This window comes from Macaca thibetana, chromosome 13 (genome assembly GCF_024542745.1).
Source record: "Macaca thibetana thibetana isolate TM-01 chromosome 13, ASM2454274v1, whole genome shotgun sequence".
Taxonomy (NCBI): Eukaryota; Metazoa; Chordata; class Mammalia; order Primates; family Cercopithecidae; genus Macaca; species Macaca thibetana.
The window spans coordinates 9,857,955-9,875,575 of NC_065590.1; the positions used below are offsets into that span (position 1 = coordinate 9,857,955).

Below are 17,621 nucleotides of genomic sequence, written 5' to 3' on the forward strand. Positions count from 1 at the left end.
TCCAGGAAGTCTGAGGATGAGGCCAAGGGCTCATGCACTCTACGTCTGCAATCCAGGGCTGCTCTGGAAGACCTGACCTTCTCATGGCGTAAGAGCCCACCTTGATGGGGTTCTCCCAATGCTACACTGCCCCCAGTGGCTGGCGGCCAGGATGACCAGAACTGCAAACAAAATTTTAAACTTGCCTGAAGCACACAGCTGGTGGCTGCTGTCTCTTGCTGTCTGAAATGCTATGCTTGACATGACCAGTTCGGAAATCCAATAGTTGTCACCCATGTAGGATGACCTAACACAATCGTGCCTCAAACACTGGGAGCAAATCTCCTCCTCCCTCCCACTCCATGCAAACCTGCAATGAAAACTGAGAACAAAGCCATCCTGCCCTCCTTTATCTTTCTATTCCTTAGAAAACACTTAAGTGTTCCTGATAAAAAGTTCTGCTTTGATCCAATTCAATTAGCTTGTATTAATTACCCGCTGTCTAGTCAAGGTGTTATCCACAGATAGGGCAGGCACAGCCGATTTTACTCAGGAAGTGATTTATCCTACTTACCAACAAGGTTTTTAATTAACTGAGCAAATTCTAGGATTGTGTGTTCTTCTGGGTTCCCCTAAGGAAGAAAGGGTTTCCAGTTATAAGCGTCATGACAACAGCAGCAACCGCCACCCAGACCACATGCGTGTCTGCAGAGACGTCTGCTGGCCAAGTCTGACCTCTCTGCGGTGCTTCAGCAGAGCTCCGTGTGCCAGAGCGTACTCCGCTTCCAAGATGACAGTGACTCACCTGGCAGTGCTACACTGCACCATCTATACCTGCAGCCTCTCGGCTGCTGTGTACAAGGCTGGGCTTTGGATAGGTCCAGAGTCTCTGATGAAGGCACACATTCACTCGCTGAGTATCAGACAATTTCATATCCGACATAACTTCAATGTCACTTTTATAAAAGCTTGGGTTTACAAAATTAGCTCTCCTAACACCATCTATTTCCCTCTGGGTGAGCTGTGTTAACCACGTCAATGATGAAGGACGTGCAATCTCACACCCGAAAGCTAAGGCAGAAATGAGTATGCTCACAGGCGAGCATCCCCAGCAAGCCAGAGGTCAAACTCGATGCGCTTCATGAAGAGAGAACACTTGTGGGGGCTTTAAGGAAAACCACTTGCTCTTTTTCTCCCTTCCATCACACATCAGAACACCTGTTACTCCACTCTGCCGCCACTGCCGCCTATCATAAGAGACCACCATAAGGTCTGATAATTCTATATCCTTTAGCCTCTTCATGCCCAGGTCTTTGGTTAGCCTGAAGCTAGAGGGTAAATGTGGAGGGAAGGACCCTGGGCCTCACTTGAGCACAGAGGGGACTGACTAGCAAAGTGGAGCGACGGGAATTTGGAAGAAAGTGATTCTGCCTTTATCGGGGCTCCTGGCACACACATGATTCCAAGTTCATGAACTGTCCCTGTGCAAAGGCCCTCCACAAAGAGGGGAGGAGGAACGTGGTATCTACAGAGAAGAGCCTGGCTGCCCAGGGAAGTCACTGACAACACCCCTGCCAAAGAACCTGCAGCAAAAACGCAGAGCAGGGGCGGCTCAGGCCTCTCCGGTGTACACAGGCAAATGCTGCAAGCAAGATGAGGCTCACAGTGCAAGGCACGTTCTGGTCTGTTTTAAGTGAATGTTTTTTTCAAACGCGGCACACTGTACCCATGAATCTGCAACAGTCCCAGGATGGAGTCAGCACTCCAGGGCACATTCTTCCCTACGTGATGAGAATTCCCTTTCCCCTCGGGGGAAAATGCACGGTCTGCAATGTATTTGAGATGGCTGGTTACAAAGACATGCATAAGCAAAGGTGACATGGTTTGCAAGAAACAGGTCACATGGCCAACATTTTAGAGTTCCCCGAACCTTAGAATGTCGTGTAGGAACCGGGAGAGGTAGTTTGGGAGAAGCACCTGAAATGACCCCAAGGCTTCATCGAGGTAGGATTAAGGGGGAGGTCTCTAGCGAGCTAAGGGGTTCCTGTGTCCACTGCCATCAACAGACGCAGAACATCTTGAATGCTGGCCAGTCCACGTTGGAAACCTTGCATTTTAAATGAGATGGAACAAAACTGCTCAGAAAATCACTCAGTGATAGAAAGGGTAAGAGGTCCTACCATGACCTTGGCTGACGCAGCCAAGGAGGAGGAGGAGGCTTGGCGCGTAGGACCATGGCCTTCAAATCTTTGGAGAGTTACCACAATGTAGAGGCATCACACTGCCATGAATGGCCCCCAGGTGGAGAAGTGAGGTCAGTGCAGAAAGTGAGATTTCTGGTTCAATATAAGGAAGAGTTTTCTGCCAGCCAGAACTGTCCAAAGACAGGGTGAATTTCTCTGAGCAGAAGCAAGTTCACCAGCACTGAAACTGCTCAAGACTGGATGATCCCTCCAACAAGGAGGTTCTGGGCTGCGGGCAGGCATGCGGGGAAGGCAAGAAGCCATGAAGGTGGTCTGTCCGGCTAAATGACAGACATCATCAAAAACTGGAAAACTTTCTCTCTGAACAACCTCCATCTTCTAAAAACGCAATCAGGTCTTATAATGACGACCCACCTAGTAAAAAGAGAATGAGATGCATACACATGTCCACCTACTACCACCAAAGGGCTTCACACAATTTTAGACCTGGGCCCTTCAGAAGGTGGAGGGACTAATTAGATCACTCATCCATGCCTTGCAGATATTTTACTTCTTTGTATACTCTTACTTTCTGTTTGTTTTTCCTCTAGTATTTAGCAAGCAACAAACACGAATGCCTTAAGTGTGCTGATAGCAAATGAAGCAAAGCCTGGTGCTGCTCATGGTTTCACAAATGAATGAAAGTCTGAGCTGTCCTGCAGAGTGGAGGGAGAGGAGCACTCACCAGGTTGACTGGGCTGCTGACGTTGCTGTTCATGAGAGCCACGAGGCCATTCACCAGATCACTGTAAAAAAAGGGGAGGCAGGTGAGGCTCTGCCTGCTGGAACGCGCTAGTGCCACACGCCGCGCTAGTGCCACGCGCCACGTAGAAACCCTCCCAGAAGAAAAATTACCACCCCCAGAAGAAAATAAAAACCCAAATGGAAAATTGAATGTCAAAATAAAATCCTGCAAACTAAGATGGTGTTTATAATGCGAAAGTATTTATGGATGAAATGATATATTTGACGTCTGGGATTTGCTTTTTCTGGGTGTGGTGGAGATGGTTAAATAGGATGGAAGCTGAGAGATGGGGCTGAGTTTGCCACTGCATTTCTGAAGTCCTTTAACAATGAAAAACTAAGCATAAGTTAAAACAGGCATACACTCAAAAAAGATGGAGTTTACGTAAGTTTCCAAAGAAAATTCATGTTTAATGTGAACCCAGTAGTTGACCTGTACGAAAGCACGTGATTACTTTTAAAAACAAGATCCACGGAAATGAAGGAACTCCAGTATGTGATCCCCATACCGGCAAATCACAGATAAAGCCAGACAATACTGAGGGTTAAATAAACAGAAACGTCACTCCCTATGCTCCCGACGGTGAAGTCGCCATCCCGCAAAACAGCTCGTATGAAAACGGTCAGGGATATTCGGATGTTTCAAATGGATTATGATCAGCTGGGCCATGAAGGTGAAGATAAGTAAGCAAACTTTCGCTTACCAAGGTTTGGCTCTTAGTTTCAGAAGCTTTAAAGTGTGGCTCTGTTAAAAAAAAGTTACTTCGTAAAAATGACACCTCACTGCTAATAGGCACAAGCACTTTTTCTATGCCAATTTTCCATGAGCTACAATTCTTAGAAGACTTTTAAAGCTCTGACCCTTCTCCTTCTCCTCCTCCATCATTACCAGTGAGGAGCAGGTCACGCTGGGTCTGGATAAACTTCCAAAAGAAAACCCCAGATAGGTTTTGCTTTCAATTGAAAAAAACTATTGGGGTATTTAGTAAATAAGATATTTCTGCGTGTTCCTTTATGACAAATGCGTATTTCATACGAACATGGTTAAAATGTTGTATTCTCAAGGATCAAGCACTAATGCAAATCCCTGCTGACCCTGGATGATTTCTCTTTTATAGAAACTGGCAAAAAGTCACTTCATCACTATGGCAGTACTGTTACATTACAACAGCGCACTCATGACGTACACCTGTGCACGTTTGTAAAAAGACATTAAAAGCTGCCATTCCACTGCATCCACAATAGGTTTTCATATTGAAACTGGGGGGTGGGTCTCTTTGAGTTGGAAGAAGGCTGACTCTCAGGTAGTCATCCTCAGGGGGGCAGACGGGAGGGCCATGGGCCTTCTACCTGACAAACTGGCAACTTTTAAGGTCACAATTGCATAGATCACACTCATTTAACCTGAAGCTCTTTACAAGTGTCATTTTGACAAAGTGACTTTTTAAAAAAAAATAGCATGCCTTTGTTATGTAAATGAGGACAAAACCGGCCATGAGAATATTAAACACGGTCATGCCAAAATGTCGATGCGGATGGCCACCTAGACCTCAGACTCCCTGCACTGTTGTTTTGAGGCAATCATGGGTTTGGAGAATGGTTAATTTAATACAGTAACTATGGACCCAGACATTGTGCATTACTAAAAGATGCTCGGTTCCTAAAAAACTGCTTGTGAAAAACATCAAAACTTTGGTCAGTTAATAAACTCAGTTGAGTCCTCAATGACTAAAAAGTTAAGTCGGGAAACCCTTGCCCAAGTATGGCAAAGTCCCTGAAGCCTCGTCATCTCAAGCTCCGCTACCGTGAAACCAGAGAGGATCACCAGAGTGGGGAGTAAATAAATACTACTGAAGTGTTATGAAAAGGGGTTTTCTAAAAGGGTTAACAACCATATGTCTAGGGAAACTGCTCATGCCCTCTTTTCAAATAGTCAAGTGGTGTGCGAGAGGACGATGCATGTGATGGCAGCTAGGAGCATGAGCCACAACCATCAAAGCAGGCACAGGACAGTGACTAGGGCACAGAGAGAGTGACGGGGCAGGGGAGTCTCGCCCATCAGAGCGGGCCAGGCACCCTGGGTGCATTTTGTCCTGAGCTGGGACAGCACATAGCGCAGGCATCATCGAATGCTCAAAGTATTTTAGTCCCTAGAAAAAGAAAAGTCTCTGAGGCTATTTTAAATGAATTTTGCAGGCAATGCCCTTGAGATAATGAGAGCAGAAAGAAGAATGGGTTCTGACTGATTTCCTTTTACCGCACAACATCTCATTGATATTCCATGTGGTGTGGGGGCTGGAGAAGCCTGGGGGCCACTGGTGAGGAAGCCTAAGGCAGGCACACATAACCGAGGACAGCCAAACTCCCTCAGGAAAGGGCACAGCTGGGTGAGTGGAGGAGGATGGGATGAGAACCTGTCACTATGCGAAGACGGTACTCAATCCACGGGAGGCCCACAATTTGGTTCCCATACAGAAGTGTGCCATGATAGTTCCTCCAGGGACACAGTGCCTATGCTAAATGCTTTGAAATGAACACAGTCCCAAAGTGGGGGCAGCTGCCATTTCCCCATTAAATCGCTTTTTAGAATATGCATGCCTATTTAGGCAACATAGTTGGTTATAGTACACTTTCGGGCTTTTTGCCCCTTGAGGCAAGATACTGATGGATGCGGAGGAAAAAAACCACTGACTGTGTAAATGTTTACTCACAGCTTTCTTTTGGAGTAAATGGAAATTCACAAATACTTTCAGCAAAAATCTACAGTGGTTATTTTGAATTGTTTTTAAAATTTTAGTTGACTACCAGTTTCATTTCTCCTAGGGACTCCTACCCAGGACCCTTACCTAAGGGTCCTGGGTAGATAGAATTTTATGTGGTTGCTTTGGCTCACGTGGGACTCGGGGGCTGCCCTGACCTGCACCACCCCAACCTGCACCACAACAGCCACCATCTCACCCTAGTGCCCCTGGGATGGCGCCAAGACAGCAGGAATAACACTTCCTGATTGACAGGCATACTGGGGCATTTGCAATGAAGAATGAAAATATATGGGTTCAAAATATAGAACTGGGTTTTATAACAATTCAGGATACCAGAAACTTTCACAGAATTTACAGTAGCCACATATTGGTGGATGCACTCTGGCATACGCAACTGCTTCTATCCTAACCACTCTGAGAATCCATACTGCCTTCTAAAATTAATCACCAGTGGAATGGAACAACAAAACAGTGGATTTATAAGGATTGCCAAGAAAACAATAAAAATCACCACGTGAATCTATTCAAAAAACATATTTTTATCTGCATTTAGTGTCAGCATGAAATTCAACATGAGAACACTATCTACCTTGTGCCCTCCACAAGGACTACCTCTTCCACCCCGCGAGCCACGTTTGCAATGGGTCAGATTCTGGCATTCACAGGTTTGCTGGATGCATAAGGCCATCTCTTAACTTCCGCTGAAATCACCCAAGTCACCCTCAGAGCTGGGCAACTTCAGCGCTACACCGCTAGGTGGCAGTAAAAGATTAGCACATGAGTCACAATAGTCATGGAGATGAATGCAAATTTTAACTTTTAAACAGAGAACAGCAAGTTTTCCCATCATAAAATTAAACATTTTTAATCAATATATAGTTAGTGTTGTGGAAATGGAAATGGTTAATATATACAAGACACTGAACTGTCAAGTAGGCCTGCTCCAAGGCACTGCTAAGGCTGGGGCGGGGCAGGACGGTCTTACCTGACGTACTGGAACGCCCTTGTCTGAGACCCGGATCCGTATACCTGGAAGGAAACCAACAGTTAGGCCTCCTGAGAAAACCACACCAGTACTGGGTAGGTGTCCTTGGAACTTCAGGGGACATAGACTGACCTCGAAACTGATCCCAGGGGGCAGTGATGCTGACTCCAAGCATCTAGCGCCACATCCCGCACTCTACTTCGAGACCATGCCCCGACAGTGAGACGGGGGCAGCAACACCTAAAGCGTGCAGCTGGTATAGATGCGTAAAGTCTTCCCTCAAAAGACAGTGCCTGAAGGAATTTGCTTCTGCTGGAGTCTTATGATGTGTCAGGCATCATGTGAGGCTCTGAGGGCTGTGACCTCAGAGTCCAGCTAGGTGACAGATCTACACACAAACAGTAACACGTGCATTTAACTGGGGTTCCTCACTCCGACTGCCCAACAGCAGAGCCGGGGACGCCACCCAGGCTGGTCCACAGACTGTTTGGGATGAGGCCGGCATCTCCTGGTATTGTTACAGCTAGTTCCCCAGGAGATTCTAATGTAAGGCCAAGGTGGAGCCATGCAGGAGACTCTGAAAGTGACGCGGAGGAGGCAGGAGGGAGGGTCACATTCTCCTTTGTTTCCACTGCACATTTGCTCCACATTTCCATAGCTTGGCTTGTGTTCTTTGCTCTGCCGGCCAAGACCCTCTTGTCTACTTTCCACCTGGCAGAGTGCTACTTATCCTTTAGGGACAGGCTCTGATGCCATCTCCTGGAGAAGCTTCCTCTGGCTCATTCCCCAGGGAAAGCCCTTTGCCAACTGCCCCCAACTGTGAACTCCCCAGAAGGACTGGTGTCCAAATACTCTTCGCCCTGCTGGAGCCCAGCACGATGCATGGTGCGATACTAGCATGGGATAAGCATCTGCTGAACGACCTGCGGAGCATCACGGATCACGCCACTCAGGCGGAGATGGCAACAGAGGTGCTTGGGGAGATCTCCTAAGTGCAGCATCACAGGAACGAGAGTGCCCTCGGAGGTTTTGTTTGCTTGTGTGCCTTCCTGTAGTGGAAAGCAGGCAGCTGGGAGGAATAGACTGCCTTTGGGAAAAGCTTGATTATTAAACAACCCTGGGGCCTCCTCCCGCCTGACAGCAAAAAAGAGCCCCTGCCAGCAGCTCTGAGAACAGCACCAGCCCCCTCACCCCCAGATACTCAGTCCAGCTTCCCTGGAGCTCCTCCCTCCAGCTCTGAGAAGGAAAAGGGGAAGGAGCAGGTGGGGAAGAAAAGCACATGCATGGCCGGGCACGGTGGCTCATGCCTGTAATCCCAGCACTTTGGGAGGCCAAGGTGGGCGGATCACCTGAGGTCGGGAGTTCGAGACCAGCCTGACCAACATGGAGAAACCCAGTCTCTACTAAAAATACAAAACTAGCAGGGTGTGGTGGTGCATGCCTATAATTCCAGCTACTCGGGAGGCTGGGGCAGGAGAATCGCCTGAACCTGGGAGGCGGAGGTTGCAGTGAGCCGAGATCGCGCCACTGCATTCCAGCCTGGGCAAGAAGAGCGAAACTCTGTCTCAAAAGAAAAAAAAAAAAAAGCACATGCCTCAAACCTCCTGAATGTCTTATTTATTTAGCAGGTTCAAAGGCTATCTCTGTGTTTTCTTAATAAGCATTTACATATGCCAGTTTCACAGGTGTATCAGTTCTATCTATGTAGGTTCTGTTCTTGGGGGTAAGGCCTTCCACTGAGAAAAGGCTGGAGATACTGAGGAATGGAGATTCCTGTCAACACAGAAACTACAGCTGCAACAAATCTCAGTAAAGGAACATTGAGGAAAGATGGGCATGGGCCTCTTGGAAGCAGAGGGGAATTCCTTGAGTTCTGTCTGAACCTGATTCTCTGGCCTGGCTGATCCTTCTGATACACGTGAGGAAGGCAGGAAGCGGGGGGCCTGATTTGGTAGGAGAGGAGGTCCACCTACTGCCAGCTCCCTCAGCCTGGAAACTCGCCTCTACACCAGTGCTGTAGGTGTAACTCTTCTTGTTTTTCACAACCTTATTTTGGAGATGAGCTGATGGAAGGTCAAAGTGCTGCAGTGACCTGCACCCAGCAGAGTCAAATTTATCTTGACTCCAAGTCCAGGATTCTTCTTCCTGCCCTATTGTGTTCATAACTTCGGAACTGCCTGTACAATTTTTTTTTTTTTTTTTCAAACTGTGGCTCTCAGGCTGGCACCAGGCCATTCTATGACCTCACTGTAGTGAGTATTGGATTTAGGCAACTCCCGCGTCACAGGCTCCTCCACAGGTGGGTTTGGGGCTGTGCTGCTGTCCTGCCTGTTGCCTCTGCCTGCGTCCGGGGCTCTGCTCTCAAAGCTGAGCGCACAGATGCACTTCTGCTACTTGTTTTGCACCTTCCCACCGCATTCAGTCAGGGTCACTGCGACGGTGGGCTCACCAGTCTGCCGGTGCATTCCAGCCACATTCACAGAAAGCCCACCTTTGTGCAGAGTGGCAGTGGCCTTCAACAAGCCAGTCGAGGCCAGTCTTCAGCCTGATCGAAAGCCCAGGCTCGCCCGTCAGAGCTGCGGTATCCACGCACACGCCGCCTCTCAGAGAGGAGCCATGGAAGAGCACAGTGGCGGCTTTCTATTCCACCCAAACATGCCCTGGGGGGAACACAATCCAGGGAACCACATGCTGGATAACCAACAGACCGGGATGGGTTAACCCAGGCTGCCAGGCTCAGGATGTGAAGAACCACACCAGGTACCTGCTCAACCAAACAAGGGGCTTGTGGCGGAGACACTCAGCAGCTTGAATGTCACTTCATCCCAAAGGGCTGCAGTCTGGGGAGTCCAAAAGGCTCCCGAAATAACCTGCAGGCTGCTGGGTGTTTCCCACTGTTGCCTCATTCAAAGCGCACTGGAAGGAGATTTACAACTGTGGGCGCATTTCCCTGCATGACTCGCCAGGGGCAGCTCCCCGCCCAGCCAGCACCGACACAAGGTTCATCTGCAGGCACCACGGTCACCGGGTAAGCTCTGCTCCCTTCAGATTCGGTGACACAAGCCGCTCAGCGGCACCCCCTCTGAGGTCCCACCTGATGTCCACAAAGCAACTGGGCCTCAACGAAATAGTCCCTAGTACAAGAGGTGGCTGTTCTGCCGGGCTGCAGTGGAAAGGCGTGGATCCCGTGGGACGCCCACTGCAAACCCCGACAGGCTTTGCTGACAGAGTCTTGAAGGTTTGTATGCTCCCGTGTGTGCATTAGGCTAAGATGCAATGTCAGTGGTAGCCTGGAACACTTCCTTCCTTGTATCCTTAAGAGTCCTGCTGGATTTCAGTTTCTATAGCATATCACATCCATCATCTATACTTGGGATTAAATTACCCTCCCTATTTCACTAACACAGTACTTTGCAACATGAGGATTTGTAATTCATGTATGAAATATTCAGTGTGCTAATGTGAAAATGTAAAGTAAAAGAAAGGGTGTGTGTGCAAGAGAGAAGATGCGATGCAATTATGCCCCATCCAAACTATCTGTCTTCCCCGGGCTCTAGAACTCAACTGCAGCCCGTGTACAGCCCTCCCAGCGTGGTCTGAGGCCTTCTATCTCCCCCACTTCAAGATAAGGCCCACAGGGACTTGGCACAAATTGGGTGTGCAGCAAAATCTGGCCATGATTATCACAGGGATCTGGTGTGGACAGTTGACGTCAGCAGAGCTCCCTCAGCCTCCTCATTGTTCTTCTAACAGAAGACAGGGTGTGAGATTCGGTCCCTCTGGCTTCATTTCACACAACAGGACAGATGCAAGGAGATTCATGCAAGAGTCAAGGCTGCTACAGGGGGCCGGGGAACGAAGGGCTGTGTGCGGGTCAAAGCAGCGTGATGATCAAGGAGTCACCAACAGGGGAGAGGACCAGCCGGGGGTGAGGAGCAGCAAGGAGCTCTCATGATCACTTGGCAATGTCCCCAGCTGCTGTGCTTTATGTGTTTAAGATGTGACAAAGATTCTTTGCTTGGCCAAACTTCATTCAGGCTCTAGTACCTTCTCCTAGGCCCATTTGTGCACTTCCTTGTAAAATCTAGTTTTAACAAGAACCCTGCTAAGTCAGTTTAGAGAAACCCTTACCCTCGATATCTCACATTCCTCACTCCTCATATCCCCCAGAGTGTGTCCGATCACCCTGGCCTGTCATCAGCAAGAATCCTGTTAGATTGGTTTAGAAAGAATCCTCTTTACTTCTGAGGCTTCCTCTTAATCATTTTCTATCCACTCATCTCCTCCCTGCTCCTTGGCTGAAAATTCTGCTTGCCTGTACTGTATTTGGAGTTGATCCCAGTCTTTCTCCCCCTGAAAAATCCCACTGCAATGATCCGTATTCCTGTCATGATGGTCCTGAATAAAGTCTTCCTCACTATACTTCAGTACCATTTAGTAACTGTTTAACAAATCCTATGGCCCTCTGTCACAAACAAAGGCCCAATGTAAGAATCACTTAACATACCACAGTATCAGTAAAAAGGCTAAACATCATACCAGCTTTGACTTGGTCTTAGAAGTATGATTTTTCCAAAATTTCCCTTTGGAAGAATAGCAAGGCTTTTAAAATGATATAGAACTGGATTCAAACCCCAATTCTGCCACGTCTGACCTGTCCTGGGCAAATCCAAACCTGGGAAAAATCACGTAAGGTGGAAAGCAGAGTGAACCCCTCCTGTGAATGTGCTGCTGAACTGTGGGCCAAAGTCTCTTCGAAAATAAACGTAGGACAATAGCTCTACCTGAACTATACTCATCTATTTTCTAAGCTGAGATGCAAAATTGGCTGAACTTCTACATGACTCCACTTAAAATATAGCTTTGATGTATGATGCACTTAACCTAGTGACATACTCCCTGAGTCCTCCTCACAGGCATCTGGTACAGCAGCAAGTGAGATGCTAAGACAGGCATGAGGAATCTGCTCAAAAACACAGCTGCAAGGTAAGCAATCACGCCCATCCCGCTTGGAAAGGGAGGACGAGACACTGAGCCGTCTCCGACCACCCCAAAGAGGTCTTCATCTCGGAAGTGACTTGTTGGAAATGTAGCAGAAAAGGAAATAGGTGGACGCGCCTCCTTATTTCCCTTCCTCAATAAACCGAGTGTTTCTAAAGACAGGCTGGCTGAGGCAGGCCTGTGAGTCTCTCCCCAGACCGCTCCATAGAGCCGTCTGACAAGAGCAAGGCATGGTATCTCAATTGGACAGAAAAGAATGAAGTCAGTGACTTCATCAAATTCTTGCTGGGTGGGAAACAGAATTCTGTGTGACAAAGGAAACAAAACACATTCTGAAAGGCCTCCCTCGGGACTTCTGCCTCCTGCCACCAGAAGGTGCCCACAGAGACTGAGGCCCGCCACGTTCTGGATTAACTGCGGTCATGGACAGCTCCAGAGATCTTCTCCCTTCTGTCTCTGGCACAAAAGCTTGCTTGGTGTGAAGACAACACATGAATTATCACCTCTGCCAACAATGCAGGCATTCTTGGGGTGGCTAGGGGACACCGGGAGCCCTGGCTGCTGCCAAGGAGGCACTAAATCAAGTTGCTTCTTGGAGGCTTTCACAGTTTACTCTGCAAACAAAGCAGCTCTCATCTCACAGCATGAGGGAGTTTCTAAACAGTCACTAAAAAGGCACCAGGCTGTCCTCAGATGTGGAATTCTCAACTGATCAGGTGGACTAAGGGGTCCGCAGGGCACAGCACGAGCTCCTCAGAACCCCAAGCAGCAGCAAGAGGGGAATATGAGATGACAGGAAGTTTCACCACGTTCACTTACCATAAAGGAAAGCGGCCACTACAACCCAGTAACTAGTCCACCCAACATTTCTCTCCTGCGCCCATGTGCCTGGTGGTCTTCTGGGAGCCGGGGATGCAACCACGAATGAAACAAAGTTCCTGGTTTTGAAGGGCATACACTATACTAACAGGGATTGGGGCTGGAAAATTCGTATTTCAGCTGGTTACAAGGGCAGTGAAGACAATTAACATGGTTATGGTAACCAGCCTGCTGCCATAATGCAGAGAAGCATCAAGAAGTTTCCCTTAAGGAGAGGATGAACGAACAAGAATGCCTGGAAGAAAAGCAAGACGCTCCTGGGACAGGCAGGAGCAAGGGAGCAAGGGAGCAAGGAAGCCCGGCCTGAGGGAAGGCTCGGAGGCAACAGGGCCGCGTCCCATGCTCTGCTGGAGCTGCAAAGCCACTCGAGCTTCTGACCTCTCTTTACAAGGCTCCCTCCAGCTGCGGGGTTGAGAGTACACAGGACAGGGAGAATGAGAGTGGCTCCAAGCCTATGGCAATAAATAGGGGTGGGGCGGCAACAGTGTAGACCAGGGACTGAAGTCTGGATCTACCTGGGTAGGGCACGGCTATTAGGATGTGCAGGTGGATCTGTGCAGTGAAGGAAGGAGAAGAGCCATGTGTGGTCACAGAGCCTCCATTCTGGGTACCAAGATACCACTTAGTGACCGGGGGACGTGGGAGAGCTGGCATGGGCTGTTGGGAGCCTGAAGCTGGAGTTTGGACTCACCTCTTCCCTGGAGTGCATTCAGCGAAACTCAGCTATACGATGCAGCTGCCCGCAGGGAGCCATCCCACTGTGTAACAGGCTAGGCTTTTGGTTCTACATTGGCAGCGGAGCAGCTAACACAGACAAGGAGATATGCGCACCACGGAGAACGCTCATGAAGAGCAGGGGCTCTGGCTTCAAACCCAGGCTATCACTGTGTGGCCACCTAAGCCTGGGCAACTCATATAACCTCTGTGCTCCAGCATCCTCACCTGAAAAAGGAGGTGAGTAATGTCACCTGCAGATCATGGGACAGAAGAGTGAGCTAACGTGACCAACTGGTCAATGGGTAGGCGCATATGTACTACACAGAAATACAAAGAGCTTTAATTCTTCCCCCTGGAATACACTCCATTGATAACAAACCATCCTACAGGATTTTCAGAGTAACAGGATGCAAATCAACTCCTGAGTCCCACTAAATGCCACGCTGCAAAGGGCTCTAGGAGGCTACAGATCAGAGCAAAGCAGCCTGGCAGATAACCATGAAGAGGAATGGCGGGGGAGGTGGGGGTGGGAGGGAGGATTAGCAAAACCAAACACGCCGGCAGAGCCTCTCACCAGGCAGGCCTGGGGCGCTCCTTCCCAGCGAGGCCAGAGGGCTGTGGGGACAGGTCTGGAATGAGCAGCCCACCCTGACCCCAGATGGTATCCGAGGGTACCAAGCAGTCACTGTCGGCACAGACATCCTTGCCACACACTCGGACCACCGACCACAGATCACTGGGACCTCTGCTGGCTCCAGAAGTTTCCCTGGGTTGAGGGTGGCCAGTAGAGGATGGTACTGAGGGCCTGCCGGCACTGTCAAGGTGACGGCCCAGCCTGACCAGATGCGGCTCACCTCCTCACCCTACCAGCCCAGGCTTCTTGGTCATCCGAGGACACCCAGTACAGGCACACCTCTGGCTACAGCCAGCAGGCCAAAAATATGTCGGGGAAGGTCTTCACAGGCCGGCTGGTACAGGCAGGCAGACCTGGAGGCATGGGCAGAGACCTCAGTGGCCATGGAGGGCACGGCGACTCGAGTTACGTGGAGCAGTCATGCATCTGGGTTCTGTCCCCGTGCCTGCCTTCCCCCTAGTGGAGGGCAGCGGGGATGAACACAAACACGACATGGCAGCTTGAGAAGTGTCACTCCCCGAACCGAGATGCACTCGTCCCTCATCCTTTGTGAGCTGACTTTGATTTGGGTTGTAACGTGTTCCCTGCGCCGAGGCCAGCACCTACCGTGAGCGGCTCCCCTTGGAGCGCCTGCAGGATGAAGTTGCTGACCACCCGCCCATCATTCATGTGCATGCGTGGTCCAAAGGTGTTGAAGATTCTGGCCACTCGTACTTCCACGCCTTCCTGGAACAGAGAGAAGAGGAGGTCAGGCATGCTCCCCTGCGTGGTCCATGCGATCACTTTGCATTTCCAGTGTGTTGCACGCAAAGCATTTCAGGAAACGTTCTGCTTTCCATTTCAAAATGGAAATGGCTTTTTTGTTCTGATTCCACAATGTGCTCATTATAAACCAATCAGGAGACCACACAGGGCTATATCAAAGAGAGGCAAAGCCGTCCCAGATCTCATCACTGAAAGGCCATCAGCATTAGTATTTTGGTAGAAAACCAGCTAGATAAACAGTACAAGGATCAAAAAACTTTTGTTTATATAAATTTTTTTCCCAGTTAAATATATATTTTCCCAAATGGGATCACGTTATGAATATGCTTTTCTAATCTTTTTCACATAATATACTGTGCAAATTTATCACTCAATAGAGATTTGGATGTCAATGAATATTTAATAGCTAGGGAGAAATAAAAGAAGGCTCTCTATCTCAGGAAAAGGGGACACAGAAATATTCTTACTGAGTGACCTTGCAACTACACTCCCAATCTGTTTGACTGAAAAACATCCGTTTTAGTGAAAAACTAAATACAACTTAGTGCCCAGTATAGGTTATTAGCTAGTGGCCTGGAAAGAGAAACATACTGACACTGTTTAAAACAGTCATCCCTCCTGTTCATTTTCATCTCTATGTTCATTTCCTTCTACGTATTTTTTAATGCTTCTATTTTTACTACAATAAACATGTATTACTTTTGTAATCCAGAAAAGCCTGTTTTCAAATATGCAATCGGGGAAGTGCATATCTGAATAACAAAAGCCTGTTCTAAATGATCATGTTTAATTACTTCACAGACCGCTTTGCCATGGATGGAAAAATTAAATATTTTTATCACAAACTCTGAATTAGTGGGCTTTTACAGTATATATGTATCTAACATTTGATTCCCTGCCGAACAACCGTGCACTTTCTGGACATCTGAGAGCAGGGGGCCTTGGGCATGAGGACCTGGGGCTCCTGCTTTTCACCGCGCCCATATGTCTGCCGTTCCCGCTCCACTGCTCACTGCCCAGGCAGGCCACCGACTCGGTCACAGCGAGACTGGGAAAGGAGTCACCTGATCACCTCAGTGTTCTGACACGGAAGCACAGGCCCAGTGGCTGTATTGGGTGCCAGTTATCACTACCAGCTGAAACAGTTCTTTTTTCAATTTATACCAACACCTTAGGCCGGCATGGGCTGGGAGTGGGAATCCAACAAACCCTTAGCTAACAAGGCTTACTTAGCACAGAATGTCTCCCACCAGTATAGTGAGTTAAAGGGCATGAGGCGTGAGTCCCAGCGGCCCCCATCAGCCCTCTCAGTGGCTGGAGTGACACGGCTGCCACTTCAGCCCACAGCAGCCTTGTCAATTTCCCTAGGGTGTTCCACAAACCCGGGTAGGTTTTTACGTGTGCTGTGATATGAAAAAGGGTGGGAGGCATAGAAGCACACAGTTAACTTTTAGAAGCCAGAGTGCTTTATTAGTGCTAATTCTTCCCAGCAATACACTGTAATACTTCACAGGAGGCACTCAGTTACAAAGATATGAGCTAAGTCCAAGAATAAACCCTTTTCTCCACCGAACTAATGAGTGTATTAAAAAGAGTGGGGGAGCAGAGATGCTGTTCTCAACAGAAAATAACTCAGAAGTACCCACTTGCATTTCATTGATAAGATAAGGAAAGAACCAAAGTGAATGGGTGTGGCTTTATTCTAGGAAGAGACTGGGAAAACCTCAGCACATTTACAGTAACCCAATGTGCCTAGCAGGGGAAAAGCTCAATGGTTTAGGCAAAATTTGCAGCAAATCAAATGCTTTTATCTTCTTGACCTTCCCTTTCCACAAAACAACATTCCAGAACGTGGCCTCATTAGGATGAGCAGACATTAACTGGCCAACCCATAAACAGGCTTGCTTGCTGTGGCTTTTCTATTTGGGTCTGTAATGGTTCAGCAACAGAGGGCAGCCCTTCTACACAGGTGCAATAGCTGTGAGCGCAACAACACTTCTAAGAACGCGAGCTCTCAGGGCCGGTCTACACCAGTAAGACGAGCTACTCATGAAGCCGAAACTCCTTACATGAAATAGACAGGAACCCGAGGCTCACTCCAGTTAAGACCTGCTCTCCTCTGGGACGATGGTGTCTTCTGGAGTTTGCATGCCCATCTATCCCTTTCTAGGTAGCTTCAGGGAACCCTTGGCCTTCATACAAAGGTGACCCCCAATTAATCTGGATAGTCCACTTGCTGCTGAATCCTCATTCCCACTGGTCCTCACGGTGGGACCATGTGGGCAGGCGGGGGGAAAGTTGGTGGGTGCCGACACCACTGTTCATGGTGGCAGTTCAGTTGTCACCCACATGCATGGCTTGGAGAAAGGTATAGTTATTCTTCATCTCAGAGCTGAGGAGAGGTCCAGGGTCTGACCCAAAGCCACCTTCCTAAGAAGGGAAGAGCCAGGCTGAAAACCCAGGAAGGGCACAGCAGGCAACACTGTCTCATTTAAGGGAGAGCCTACCTCTGAAGGACCAAGAAGCAAACACATTCATGAACCCCTGACTCCCACACAATGTTCTGCCTGCGAGTGGTCAGGCCCTGCTGACACTGAGCTGGTGCCTTTGAGCATAGACAAGGCTGTCAGTCAGAAAGCTAACTGCTGACTCATCCCTAGGCACGGCTAGGTTTCACTTTATGCTCTGTGGTTCCGTCCCCTGTGATGACCCATGAGTCATGGACAGCTCCAAGCATCAGGAAGGTCAAGACAACTCCTACAAGCCTAAGCTGCGCCAACATAGAACCAACGGAAACTCAGAGAGGATGGATGCTGAGGGCCCTGCACAGGGTGGAGGCTGGAATGTCTGGATGGCCTCATCTCATCCTGGGATTCATTATCCCGAGGAAGTCACTTCAGCTTCTAAGACTT

At 48.7% G+C, this 17,621-nt stretch overlaps 1 protein-coding gene across 2 annotated transcripts in view; it reads right to left on the bottom strand.

Moving 5' to 3' along the window:
- The window catches only part of UXS1 (UDP-glucuronate decarboxylase 1), a 94,791-nt gene that overhangs the window by 4,808 nt on the left and 72,362 nt on the right, over nucleotides 1-17,621 (bottom strand). For both annotated transcript variants that reach the window (XM_050754205.1, XM_050754206.1), the window contains 4 exons: nucleotides 14,551-14,670; nucleotides 6,714-6,757; nucleotides 2,908-2,968; nucleotides 554-611 (listed from right to left, as the gene is read on the bottom strand). In XM_050754205.1, the coding sequence (XP_050610162.1) occupies nucleotides 554-611; nucleotides 2,908-2,968; nucleotides 6,714-6,757; nucleotides 14,551-14,670 (283 nt within the window). The remainder of the gene's footprint in view (nucleotides 1-553; nucleotides 612-2,907; nucleotides 2,969-6,713; nucleotides 6,758-14,550; nucleotides 14,671-17,621) is intronic.